The sequence below is a fragment of the Syngnathus acus genome, chromosome 21 (assembly GCF_901709675.1).
Source record: "Syngnathus acus chromosome 21, fSynAcu1.2, whole genome shotgun sequence".
Classification (NCBI taxonomy): domain Eukaryota; kingdom Metazoa; phylum Chordata; class Actinopteri; order Syngnathiformes; family Syngnathidae; genus Syngnathus; species Syngnathus acus.
The window spans coordinates 7,868,104-7,881,672 of NC_051105.1; the positions used below are offsets into that span (position 1 = coordinate 7,868,104).

Genomic DNA, 13,569 nt, shown 5'->3' on the forward strand with positions numbered 1-13,569 from the left:
CACTCAGCATTAAGGGTTGGAATTGGGGGGTTAGATCACCAAATGATTCCCGAGCGCGGCACCGCTGCTGCTCACTGCTCCCCTCTCCCCCAGGGGATGGATCAAAATCACACGGGGATGGGTTAAATGCAGAGGACAAATTTCACCACACCCAGATGTGTGTGTGACGATCATTGGGACTTTAACTTTAACTTTTTTTAAACAAACCACAAAATGATGAATTTTTTTTGCAAACCTTCCATTTGTGCCAGATTTCTGTCGTTTTTCATTGTGTTGACTATTTTGCAGAATCTGAGATAAACATAAATTGCACAATAATTTGAATGCCTGCATAATTGAGATATATGTGAGGTTTCACTGATGTGTTTGCTTATTTATTTATTTATTTATTTATTTATTTATTTTACTAGGAGCTAATTCAAAATGCAGATGATGCTCAAGCCACCAATGTGACTTTTATCCATGATGAAAGAAGCTACGGAACTAAAAATCTTTGGACAGACGGTCTGGGACAATTTCAAGGTAACCATGCTGAAGATGCTTTCGGGTCACGGCGGTTCACTCTTTGTATGACGTTATTGTAGATTTTTCTCCATTTGACTCTCTAAATGGGCCTAACAAAACTCCAGAGTTTACATAGAGACTTTCAGGCACAGGCCTTTTACCAAATATGTCATTGTTTACTGAAAAATGTGTTGTTATTTTTGTAAAGGGCCTGCCCTGTACAGCTACAACAATGCACCATTTAATGATGAAGACTGGGAAGGAATTCAGGCTGTTGGGAGGAGCGTCAAGCGCAATGACCCCACCACAGTCGGGAGGTTTGGCATTGGTTTCAACTCCGTTTACCACATAACAGGTAATGCCCTTCTCAGATGTTCTGCATAGTATCTTGGTGACAATTTTGTGGCAAGTTTATTGACAAAGGAGCATATCTTTGTTTACATGAACAGATGTTCCAAGTATATTCAGCTCTGGCTACCTTGGCATTTTGGATCCACAAGAAAAAATATTTGGAGAAAGGCAAGGCGGTTTCCGTTGGTCGCTGGACGATGCCGAGCACCAAGAAGCTCTGATGAGAACTGGCGATCAGTTCCAACCATTCCGAGACATCGTTACTCTCCTCAGCGGACAAGATTGGTCCAAAGTCATTGCAGAAGACCAGCACTTTGACGGGACGATTTTCAGATTCCCTTTGCGTGCGGAGGCATCGGACATCTCCGATAATTTGTACAACACGGATAAGGTCGTCATGCTTTTTGATAGCTTCATCGCTGATGCAGACTTGAGCCTGCTGTTTTTGAAAAATGTCACCACGGTGACCTTGATGCACATTGACGTCCATGGCTTTGTGAGCACAAGACTTGAAGTCAAGTCGTCAGCCTTCACCAAAGTCATTTTGGAAACCCAAGACGAGACGGTCATCGAGGGTTCCACCAGACTCAAAGTACTGACCATCAAATCCGAGCAGTGCAAAGAAACAAAGTGGCTTGTGACGACATGTACCATGAAGGAAGGAAATGTAACAGAGTTGGATAGCCTTGCAGAAAAGTTGAGCTTTCTCCCACAAGTTGACTTGGCGTTCCCTTGGGGTGAGACGAGGGCCGCCAGTCGGAGCCGTCTGAGCTGCTTTCTCCCGCTACCCAACAACGAAGGCAACAAGACAGGACTGCCGGTCCACATCAACGCCTGCTTTGGGCTCACAGACAACAGGAGACACATCAAGTGGCAGGAGGAAGATCAGCTACACGACGAACACGCCATATGGAATGAATTGCTGATGAAGGAGGTGCTGCCACAAGCATACCGCCTGATCATTCAAGACGCCGTCACACTTGCTCAAGAGGCAATTCTCCCCGTGTCTTCTGTGTATGATCTGTGGCCGGATCTCGATCAGATTCAAGACAAGGACAAATGGTATGCCATCGCCGTAGATGTCCTTCTGCAGTTGTTCCAAGAAAATGTGGCTGTGCTCTCGCTCGCCAGAGATGAAAGAGAGTTCATCGGTCCGTTGGAAGCAGTGCTCACCTGTTCTGGCCCAATGAGCCCTGACACACTGGCTGCCATTGGAAGAACGTTGCTTTCCTGTGGAGAGAATTTTGTAACGCTTCCATCCAATGTAGCGAGAGCCATAAAAATGGTTCACCCGCATGCCAACAGCCTAACATATGCCACTCCAGCATTCCTCAGGGAGGTCCTCCATCGCGTCGACATGCGGAATCTATCCAGAGATGACAAACTCTGTCTCCTGGAGTATGTTCTGAGTGATGGAAAATTCAGGGATCTCCAGAATCTTGCGCTTCTCCCACTCAGTGATGGTTCTTTTAGAGCTTTCACAAACAAAGAGGAGGACATTGCCTTGATTGACAGCAAGGAATTTCCAAGGTAATTCAAGACTACGCTTCGGATCCTCGCTGCCTCGTTAGTTATGGCTGTTTTTCTCAAATGTTCATAGTATAAATGGGAGATTAATTAATAAGGGAGCTAAGAACGCGAAATATGAAATATTTAAAATAGAAAAATTGGTCATTCTCCATTGTCGATCCTTCATCAGTCAGTAAATGCCTGCACAGCCGTAGAAAAATAATCATTTGCATTCGCTTGGATAGTTTGTAGTTTGCTGTGGTGTGGAAATACATTGCATCCATTTTTCTTTATCGTAATGTGAGATATGATGTCCATTTGTTCTACATGAATACCATAGCGAACAAAAATTCTCTATTCTCTGCAGAACCTTGCTACCATTTTGTAAACACCTCTTCATCCCGGATAATTTGAGCCCGGACTCCACTGCTCGCTTGAAGCAACTGGCTTATGAAAGTAAGACATTTAATCTTATTTTCATCTTCCCAATGTCTATATTTATATTTTTGTTGTCCTTCCGCAGATTTATTCCAGATAAAGAACATTGATGCAGATCAGGTGGCACAGTACACCAGAAGGTATTTGCCCAAGGACTGGAAGGACTTGAACACAGCACTCGTGAGCTGGGACGTCAACAAACATCTGCATCCACCTTTGGATTGGCTCCAAGAATTCTGGAGGTTTCTCAACATTCACTTTACAGAGTTAAGCAATTTCATTGACATTCCACTGATACCCGTGGATCCGCTCTCTTCCAATCAGTCTGTATTACTCGCTAAACTGAATCCAAAGACAACTCTTGTTTTTCACCAAAGGAGGCAGATCAGCTTGCCGGATAAAATAGCTGAGTTGGTGAAAAATGTTGGTGGTACAGTGGTGAGGGGAAATGAATGGCTCAAGCATGATGACCTTGATTCTTTTGTGCTGTGTCCATCTCCAAGAAGTGTTATGACTATCTTGATGAATGTCGAGTATCCGCATCTCATCAAAGAACTCCAGACCACATGTCCCGGCACTCGAGAAGAATTGAAGGGATATCTCTCTGGTCTGGATTCGCTCTCAAATTACGAGAAGGATCTCCTCTCTAAGGTGCCTCTGTTTGAAAATACTAAAGGTGTGCCTCTCCCAGCGCACTCCAAAAAAGCCGTGCTTTTAGGTTGCCACCCAAACCTACCCAAGGATCTACCGATGCCTGAATCAATACTCCAATGTAAAACTGAAACTGATCGCAGACTCTTGCATTTGCTCAACGTTAATCTTTTGGACACAGCTCAAGCAGCTCTTCTTCTGATTGATAACATTAAAGTCAAAGCATGCAGCAAAAAGGACACTAAAAAGATCATGACTTGGATTTTACAACACGGCAGTATCCTTTTCTCCCAAAATGAGAACTTAAAACACAGCTGTAAAGAATTGAGCTTCATGGAAGTCAACGGAGTGCTAAAAAAGGCCTCACACTTCCTTCATCCAGGACTTCAAAATTCCCAAATGATTTTCGACAGAGATTTCTTCCCCCCTTCTCCATACGTGCAAACAGCCCAGATGCTCGAGACCCTAACGCATCTTGGTATGATAAACAGAGAAGCGGATGTGCCCCCTGAGCACTTACTGCACGCTGCTGAGCTGATCAGCAAGCAGCAAGCTAACCCGCAGACTTTCAGCAGAGCTCAGGCGCTCTTAACCATGCTCGATGCTCACAGTCTCCTGGATAGGTTTTCTGATGAGCAGCTTAACGGCCTTAAAATGCTGAAATGGATTCCATGTGCTGATCCTAGTAACAGCACAGGCAGGATTTCACTCTTCTGCCCTCACGAAATAAGGCACTCTCAGTTTGAGGATATTGTTGGTCGTGTCATGCCTCTTATTGGAAGCCTGAGTGACAGAGGCAGCCACAAACTTGGTCTCAAATGCCTGCCCCCACCAGAGAAAGTGAGAAACAATTTGTTTGTCTTGATTGGAGATACAGACAAAATGGATGATCCCGACACAAATGGAGATTTCAAAAGGAGGTTGCACAGTATTTACCAACACATGCAAGATCACATTTCTGACTTTGCAGCTTTAATTGATCAAAACAAGTCTTGGCTGTGGTGCGGTGACCAGTTTGTTTCCCCACAGGATTTGGTTATAGACTACCCAGACAATCTAGATTTGAGCTCGTGGGTGAGGAAATTACCTAAGGAGTTCCTACCATACAAGATGCTCCTGAAGAAATTTGGTCTGAGATCATTGCTTTCACAGCGCGACATTGTTGACATTCTCCATTCCATCATGAACAGCATTGAATTGAGAGAGATGCCAACTGCAAGGCCCTCTGAGATTAAAGTCTCTATAGAAATTATCAAATGGATATGGAAGGAAAAGATGGTGATTCAGGAGGACATCCCAGTGCCAGTCATCACACAAGAGGGTCAGTGTACCCTTAAACCACTCTCGACGGCTGCTTTCTGTGATTTGAGCAAAAAAAGTTTGGAGGGGATTCAATACAGCAAAGATCAAGTGCATGTCCTACACGAGGAGATTCCAAAAGCTGCTGCTGAATGGTTCAACATGCGGTTCCTTAGTACGCACATCCTCGATCCCGAGCTTATCGGGATTGAGCAGTGTGGACAATCTGAGCCCATCACAATGAGGATCAAAAACATTCTCAAAGAGTATGATGAAGAAGGCGATCTCTTCAAAGAGCTCATTCAAAATGCAGAAGATGCTGGAGCAGACTCTTGCAAATTCTTGGTGGATTTCAGAGTACACAAGAGTCCCCCTGAACACCTCATAGATCCCGGCATGGCCCGTTGTCAGGGCCCTTGCCTTTGGTCATTCAATAATGAGACATTCACAGATGAGGATTGGGAAAATATTGTGAGAGTGGGCTCTGCTTCAAAAGAACACAAGGTGGGAAAGATTGGCAAGTTTGGACTTGGATTCAACACTGTGTATCATGTGACAGATATTCCTTCAGTCCTAAGTGGAAACAAACTCCTTATACTTGATCCAAATGTGACTCACCTGAAAAAGATAATCAGAAACAAATCAAATCCTGGAATCAAGCTGGACCTCTCTCAAAAACAACAGTTCCATTGTTTCCCTGGTCAGTTTGGACCATATGAAAACATTTTTGACTGTACTTTCAGCGCATATGGTCCTCCACAGCCTTATGAAGGTACCCTCATCAAACTTCCTTTCCGAACCAAGGAAGAGGCACGCGAGTCCGAGATAAGCACCAAAGTCTATGACGAGCACAGTATTGTCTCTTTTCAGCAAGAGTTCACAAACTATTCTCAAACACATATCCTGTTCCTGAAGCACATTAACACGTTGTCTTTGCAAAACATCTCAAACCATGCAGCGACTCCTCCAAGAGATGAGGAAATACAAACCGTCCTCACTGTCACCAAAACTACTCTGAGTGCAATACAAATTCCCGACAAGAGTCGTAGGTCAGTGCAGATTAAAGCTGAAAATGTATTGCTGAAACGTGGTGAGGATTGCAAAAACGTTATCGACTGCTGTACCGTCTACATTGTCCAACTAAGCAGTGAAAAATCTGGTAGAAAGCAAAGTCAGGCTTGGCTGGTGCACAACTGCTTTGGGACAAAGGAGTCTTTAAAAATGGCCCTCCAACAGGACAACCAAGTCAAGTTCTCCTTGCCGATCGGGGGAATCGCCGTGCCTTTGCAAAAAGATCCAGGAAGCGGAACGTTTTCCGCACCGGAAACCAAACTAAATGGTCAGGCATTTTGCTTCCTCCCACTTGCCATTCACACAGGACTTCCAGTCAATGTGAATGGAACATTTGCGGTAACAAGTAATCGGAAAGGTCTCTGGGAAAGTGGGGTGAAGTATGGCTGGAACAAAGCTCTTCTTCAGGATCCCACCGTGACCGCATATGTTACAGCACTTTTGGTATTAAAGGACATGTCGAAAAACGGCCAACTGAAAAGGTACTCTTATCACACCTTCTGGCCTGATAGGGAAAAAGTCAACAACGCATTCAAACCTTTGGTTGATGGCTTTTACGCCACCATCACCCAGAAGCAAATGGCTCCAGAGGTCTTCTGTGATGGCAAAAAATGGTGTTCGGTGAACGGTGCCATATTTCTACACGAAAGTATCGAAGAAGATAAAAAGATCCACACACTTGTAATGCGGGTCTGTCAGAAACATATCAAAGAACCAAACTGTGTCGTTTCTCTTCCACTCTGGTTGAGAAATAGCTTTAACCAGAGTGGCCTTCAGAACGTTTTGCAGGAGAAAACATGGAAGTGGGAGAGGTTTTATCAAGATGTGGTATTTGAGAACCTTGCCACCCTGGACACTGAGAGTAGAGATACTCTTTTGTTACATGCCATTGACCTTAACTCAAAGGAAATTGACCATCTATTGATCAAGTATCCGTGCATCCCCACAATGGATGGACGCCTCCAGCATATCAAGAAACTTGTGAATCCATCAGGCAAACTGTCTTGTCTTTTTGAAAACGAACAGGGGAGATTGCTTGGAGGCACAGAGACTGATTTCCGCTCCCCAAGGAGGCTTCAACGTCTGCTGGAGCTTGGAATGGCAAACGACCACCTTCCACTGGAGGCTATTGTTGAGAAAGCAGAAACAATCCAAACATTTTGGAAGGCTGACCAAAAAAAAGCATACGGTTGTTTGAAGTGCCTTCTTGAACTCATCAAGGATCACATGAATGACAAAGACTCTCGCCACTGGCAAACTTTAAGAACGATCCCATTTCTCCCAGCATTTCATCACTGTGGTCCAAATTCAGTCCTAAAAAGGCCAGTTGATATTTTCAATGAAAAATGCTCACTGCTCGTTAACAAAACACAACCCGTGCTGGATCATTCTGGCCTGAACATACATGTTACCGATCCTATCCTACAAATACTAGGGATCCGCGACACCCCAGTACCTGAAATGGTGCTCCAGCAGCTACAGGAAACACAGAAGCAATCACAAACCACGGACAAATCCAAGCTTCACGCGATTGTCAATGAATGCTACAAATTTCTGGATAGATACCTCTATGAATCAAAGACATCAACATTCATTTCTGAGAGGGCTAATTCATTTCCATTCATTTTTGATGGCAATACTTTTGTCAACGTGAACCGTGTGGCTGTCAAAGGGCAATTTGATGCAAAGCCCTATCTCCACGCACTTACTCCTGCCTTTGCCAGTTTCCGCAATCTCTGGCAGAGTGTTGGTGTTGCAGATACGTTCACTCTCCATCAATTTCTTACTGTGCTTCAGGAAGTTCATTCGAAACATGGAGACAAACCCTTGCCAAAGAATGATCTCAAGATTTGTCTTACAATTTTACAACAAGGCATTTACGATGCCAACGAGAAGACCACAAGCGATTGTCTCATACCCAATGAAAATGGGGTTTTGGTACCTGCCGGCCAGCTCTTTTTTAATGACAGCCCATGGATGCCAGTTACCACGGATATTACGCTCTGCCACAAACATATCCCACGTGGAATGGCACTCCATTTTGGAATCAAAACTACCAGACATCACACTCTGGAGAACAAGGCAGTATCCCTCAATAACTCTCAATATCCCTCAAAACATTCTTTTCCATTTGCGCAGAAAGAGGAACTCACAGTTCGAATTAAAAACATCATTTCGGCCTATCCAGCAAAGAAAGATATCCTCAAAGAGCTCATCCAAAATGCCGATGATGCAGAGGCTACGGAAATTCATTTTGTTTTGGACAGACGACAGCATGGCACTGAAAAAACCTTTGGAGAGAAATGGAACGAGCTACAGGGCCCAGCGCTGTGCGTCTTCAACAACAGCGTGTTTTCAGATGCAGACCTGGCTGGCATTCAGCAGCTGGGAACTGGAGGAAAGCGCCATCATCCAGGGAAAATTGGAAAATATGGACTTGGATTCAATTCTGTCTATCATCTAACTGATTGCCCGTCAATCCTCACTGGAGATCACTTCCTAGGCATTTTAGATCCCAATGAATTTTACATCGAAAGCCAAAATGAGCATATGCGTCAGGGCATTGGCTATGAAGTTGATGACAAGCTCAAGGAGATGTTCAAAGATGTTTACAATTCCTATCTTCCAGACAAATTTTCTCTAAAAGGCGGAACCATGATTCGGTTGCCTCTAAGGACTCCTTCCATGGCAGAGGTCTCGAAAATATCACAACGGGAAGTGACTGAGGAGGACTTGAGAGAGCTGCGTACTGCCCTATTCGCAGACCCTGAAGGGCTCATTCTGTTTCTGAAAAATATCCGCAAAGTCGAGCTCCATGAAATCAACGATCATTCAAAGAAATTCCGAACAATCTATGCAGTTGAAAAGAATACACCGCAAAGAGAACAAGAGGCTGGCGTGAGGTCCCTTCAAAATGCTGGAGTTTCAGTCCCATGTAAGGAAATTTATGAAACAATGATTTCAACCTCAAACAAAAGACAAAGTAAATGGGTAATTGCTGAGCAAATTAGCACATTGCAGTCCTCTGATGGAGAAGGAAAATATGCACGAGCAACAGTCGCGGCACGTATGAGCCCAAGAGGACTGCACAATGATTTCATAGGAAGAGCCTTTTGTTTACTTCCTCTGCCAGGCACCACTGGTCTACCGGTGCACATCAACGGAGACTTTGAGGTCGATTCTGCCAGGAAAAACCTTTGGAAAGAAGATGCAGTGAGTCTGAAAACAAATTGGAATGAATCCTTGAAAAACAACGTCATTGCGCCACTGTATGCAGATCTCCTTCATTACATCAGCCAAACCATTTTAGTGAAGACAGATAGTCCTGACAAAATGAAGGCACGTTTTTCAGAATCATACCTGTGTTTCTGGCCGACAGTGTCTGAAGATGTTAGTCAGGAATGGCATGAAATGATACATGAGGTGTACAGATCAATTAGCAAACGAGGCCTTGATGTCATTCCAGTGTTGCAGTGCACAAAACAAGTAACTGTCCATCCACCCAACCATCATCTCCCGCTTATCCAGGGTCGGGTCGCGGGGGCACCAGCTTTAGGAGGGACTCCCAGACTTCCCTCTCTCACTAAGCCATTCACTCTTATCACTGAATATTCTATCAAGTGGAAGCATGTAAGAGAAACCACACCAACGACTGTACCCTACTTGGAATCCTCCACTAAGGAGGTAAATGAAATTTTGAGGGACCTTGGCATGGCTTTGGTTCCCCTCTTCAGTGAAACGAAGAGGATATGGGAAGGTTTCAGAAGTGCTGGCATTCCCGTCCAAGATGTAAACCCTTCAAATGTGCGGACCTTCTTGAGAGCAAAGTCTGTTCATAATCCAAAGCAAACAAGCAAGGAGTTACCACTGCCTGTGAAAGACACGCTGATCCTTAATCCGGAAAGATGCACAGAGCTCCTTCGTTTCTGCCTAAGTGATATCCGCCATGAAACGATCGCCGAAGAGAATCTTGCTCTTCTCAACGGGCTTCCTCTTCTCCTCACAGCAGATGAGATTTTGAGGGTGTTTGACAACACATCACCAAAGATGATCTCCCCGTACACCAGTCTGTTCTCTGGCTACGAGCACAATTTTGTACATTATAAGACAAACCGTGAGTTTCTGGAGGTGCTAAAAGCCCTGAGCCTTGCCAGCAAGTTGACGGTTCCTGGTGCTTTCCCATGGTTGAAGGACTTGATTGAACAGAATCTCGACAAGTGTGAGCTTGACCCACAACGAGGTCTTTATGTTCCAGGGAAGGAAAGGTTGGCCTGGCTGAAATTGCTGTGGAAGTTCCTATTAAGCAACATGGAAACTCAAAGTTCAAGCGACAATCAACATTGCTCATTACAAACTGTGAAGGACCTCTTGGGTGACTTCTGCATTTTAGTTGTTGTGTGCCCAAGATCAAACAAGCGCCTCCTTCTAAGAATGAAAGACATGCCCAGTGTCATTTTATTCAGATTGAAGAATTACACAATGGAAATCCTGTTCAAACTCGGTTTCATGAAGCTTGACTTTTCCTTTTTTATCGATGTTGACCGTACCAAATCTTCACTTCTGCCACCCGAACTAATGAATGTGGATGACAAAAGTTCTGTACTGAGCCAAGTCGCGAGTATAAGCCACTCAGAATTTGACCAGCTTTCTTCGGATGACATGAGAGAACTTCAAACTTTCCTGCAGGCCGGTCAGACCATAAATTGTCCGGAGTATCAGAACAAGCTCCGGTCGCTGCCACTATTTGAAACAATACACGGCAATCGAGTGAGGATCGATGGCAAAAAAGTGGTTTACATTCTCGACATGAGACCACAGTCACTGACTCGATTCCCTGACTTGTTGAAATCTGCCAAGATAATTTTTCTCAAAAACAATCCTGAGAACATCAGTCTGTCTCGAAGTTTGAAGATTGAGATCTTGAATGAGCTGCAATATTTCATGAGGGTCATTCTGCCTGCCGTGCATAGTCTCTCGGAGCATCAAAAGCTTCAGTGCCTCAAACTGTTACTCTCACTGGGAAATCTTGATCACGGTCAGCACAAGTCCACCATAATTTCCCAACTGAAGGTGGTACCAATGATTGTCAACGCTGAGGGCCAAATGTTACCAGTCTCTTACTTCTTTGATGACAGAGTTGCCTTGTATCAGGCAATGTTACCTCAAAAAAGATTTGTGCCTGAGAGTACTTTGGCTGAGTTGTGCCAAGGAAACGAATCCCATAATGAAGCAGTACGGCAGCTACTCAAGGATCTTGGAATGAAGCACGTTGTGTCCAAAGCCGAGATCGTACAATTTGCAGGGTGCATAGAGTCGATAGCTGAGACAGAGGGTTACTCTCAGGAGCTGCGAGAGAAATCCATCCTAGTTCTCGAAGAGGCTTTGAGGCTCGCAAGAGTTGAGAAAACATTGCTGGCCAGCATAACCAACATCAAGTTCATTTTTCCTGTCAAAGTAAAAACAGAACTGTGTGATTATCATTTGCCATTTGCCCCAGAGACCACCGCTGTTCAAATCAACGGCTCTTTAGTTGATCGGTATGACAAAGAACAAGAACTGATTTGGTCTTCGATGCCAATCATACAGCTACCAATAATTTTGTCAACGTCAGACCTGGAAAATATCACAAAAGCAGGAGCTCATGGACAACCGCCTGCAAATTGTGTAACCAGAAACTTGTTAAACATCTGCCAGTCACCTTGTGAAACAGACGCTCAGATCAAAACCCGTGCAACTGTCTTTCGATGTTGCTATGGCTACTTGCAAAACATCAACTTTGACAGCCGATCACTGAATGGTGTCCCGCTCGTGTTGGTCGAAAACGATACAAAAGTGGTGAGACCGGAAAATGTTGCCCTTTCCCTCCCCTATGAACCTGACTTTAGGCCATATTTGTACAAAATTCCTACAAATGACTTTGGGTTTTGGCCATTCTTCAAGAAGGTTGGTGCGAAGGAGGAACCAACAATAGTGCAGTACTGTAATGTTCTGGCAGCAGTCAACGCTGATTCCAGTGCGAAAAGCCGTTTGAACCATAACCAAAAACGATCGGCTGAACGAGCTGTGGAGCAGTTGTTTCGGATACTTCTAAAGAAGCCCAACCAATCGATGGACACTGTAAAGACGTTGTACCTGCCAGCTCTAAATGGAAAACTCTACCCATCACATGCATTGTACTTCAACAACACGGCGATTGACCCCCAACGGTTGGAAGCATCACTGGAGGAAGACTTCCTTTTGCTTGACAATCTCAGTACATGTCATTTGGGCACCGACATCTACGAGCATTGTCGACTGCTGCAATTGCTGCCCCAAAGGCTCCAACCTAAAAAGTTGTCAGAGGTCACAGAAGAAAAAGCGGTGGAATCGCACATGCAACTTTGTGAGCTTAATCAGGCCTGCGAGTTTCGTGGCTGGTTTGACAAACACCTGACGTCGAGTGCATTCACACACGGACTGATATGTCTTATGAGAGAGAAGTCAAAAGGAAAAACAACCCAAGAGGAGGCTGAGGACATTTGTAAGAATATATTCGGCAGCATTCAGATTGTGTGTTGCACGAACCTGATGAAGGAGCTGTGGCTGAAAGACCGAGCTCTGAAGAACACGGAATGCGAGACCGAGATTTTTGCCCAAAAAGTTCAAAGAGGTTACATCTTTTACATCAAACACAATGACGTCATGCTCCCAAAAACCTTAAATGAAGTGAATATGACTTTGACGTCGGTAATCAACTCTTTGTTAGGAAACAGAATTTCATCAGAGCACCTCCTGGTCCTCGGCCAGCTCCTCCTGTGCGACAACCTGCAAGATGTTCGTAAAACTCTGGCCAAGAATGGGATCCCCGACAGTGTTGATGCCAAAAGTTTTCTCGCCAGCCAGCAGGCCCCGAAAGGAGAGATTTCAGAAGAGTGGCACGATTCCTTAGACATGAACGTCTTGAACAACTTTGAAGAAGGAGAGTGTGTCGCTTACCACGTTAACAACAAGTACATTTATGCAGTCATTGTGGAAGTACTACCTCCACAATCCGGACCTTACTCGCAGAGGTACAAGATAAGATGTCTTGATGGCACAATTTCAGGCATGGCTGAAAAAGTCTCACACTACAACGCCGTGCTAAGCGACCTGCCCCACAACGTGGCCCAGTTGCGGACTTTTGGTGTGGATGCTAAAAGGACACAATATCCCAACCGCCATCCTTTCCCTCGCATTCCAAATGAAAGCTTCCGTTCGGCCAATGTGATTGCGGCACTGAACACAGCAACTGAGCTTTTGGCTGCTGTGGAATCGTATGTGAACTAAAACTCCACAATGAACATGCATCATATATTCTACACCTTCCTTTGTTTACGCTTTCCAATTCAGTGGACCAATTCCATTTACTAGTGTTAACTCACTCAGAATTAGACAACTGTTTTGTATGACTGCAGTCATGATATATGTCTTTGTCACATTGCCATTTTCTGTCACATTTATATGTTATTGAGTTAAACGGATTTTTAGCTAGATGATTGTAATTCTTGTAAAAAAAAAAAAAAAAAATTACCTAGCCTTCTTTAATAAATGGACCATCTGACAAATGTGTTTTGGAGTCTAATGTTCAATATTTGCAAAACCCAAATCCACCACACTTGTTCATGTGGCAAAATGTTACAGTAAAATGAGACATACAACATCATAAATGTAATTAATACTGCCTTCATCTGGTAAAAATCTTTTGTCATTACAAGTGCTCACTTATTG

The 13,569-nt window shown here is 44.2% G+C and overlaps 1 protein-coding gene across 1 annotated transcript in view; it reads left to right on the forward strand.

The window, feature by feature from the left end:
• si:dkeyp-118h9.7 (sacsin) overlaps positions 1-13,525 on the forward strand; it is a 15,707-nt gene extending 2,182 nt beyond the window's left edge. Inside the window, exons 5-9 of the mRNA XM_037239659.1 lie at positions 411-522; positions 713-859; positions 954-2,385; positions 2,732-2,820; positions 2,888-13,525. Coding sequence (XP_037095554.1) covers positions 411-522; positions 713-859; positions 954-2,385; positions 2,732-2,820; positions 2,888-13,128 — 12,021 coding nt within the window. The 3' untranslated portion in view covers positions 13,129-13,525. The remainder of the gene's footprint in view (positions 1-410; positions 523-712; positions 860-953; positions 2,386-2,731; positions 2,821-2,887) is intronic.
• The last annotated feature ends 44 nt before the right edge of the window (positions 13,526-13,569 follow it).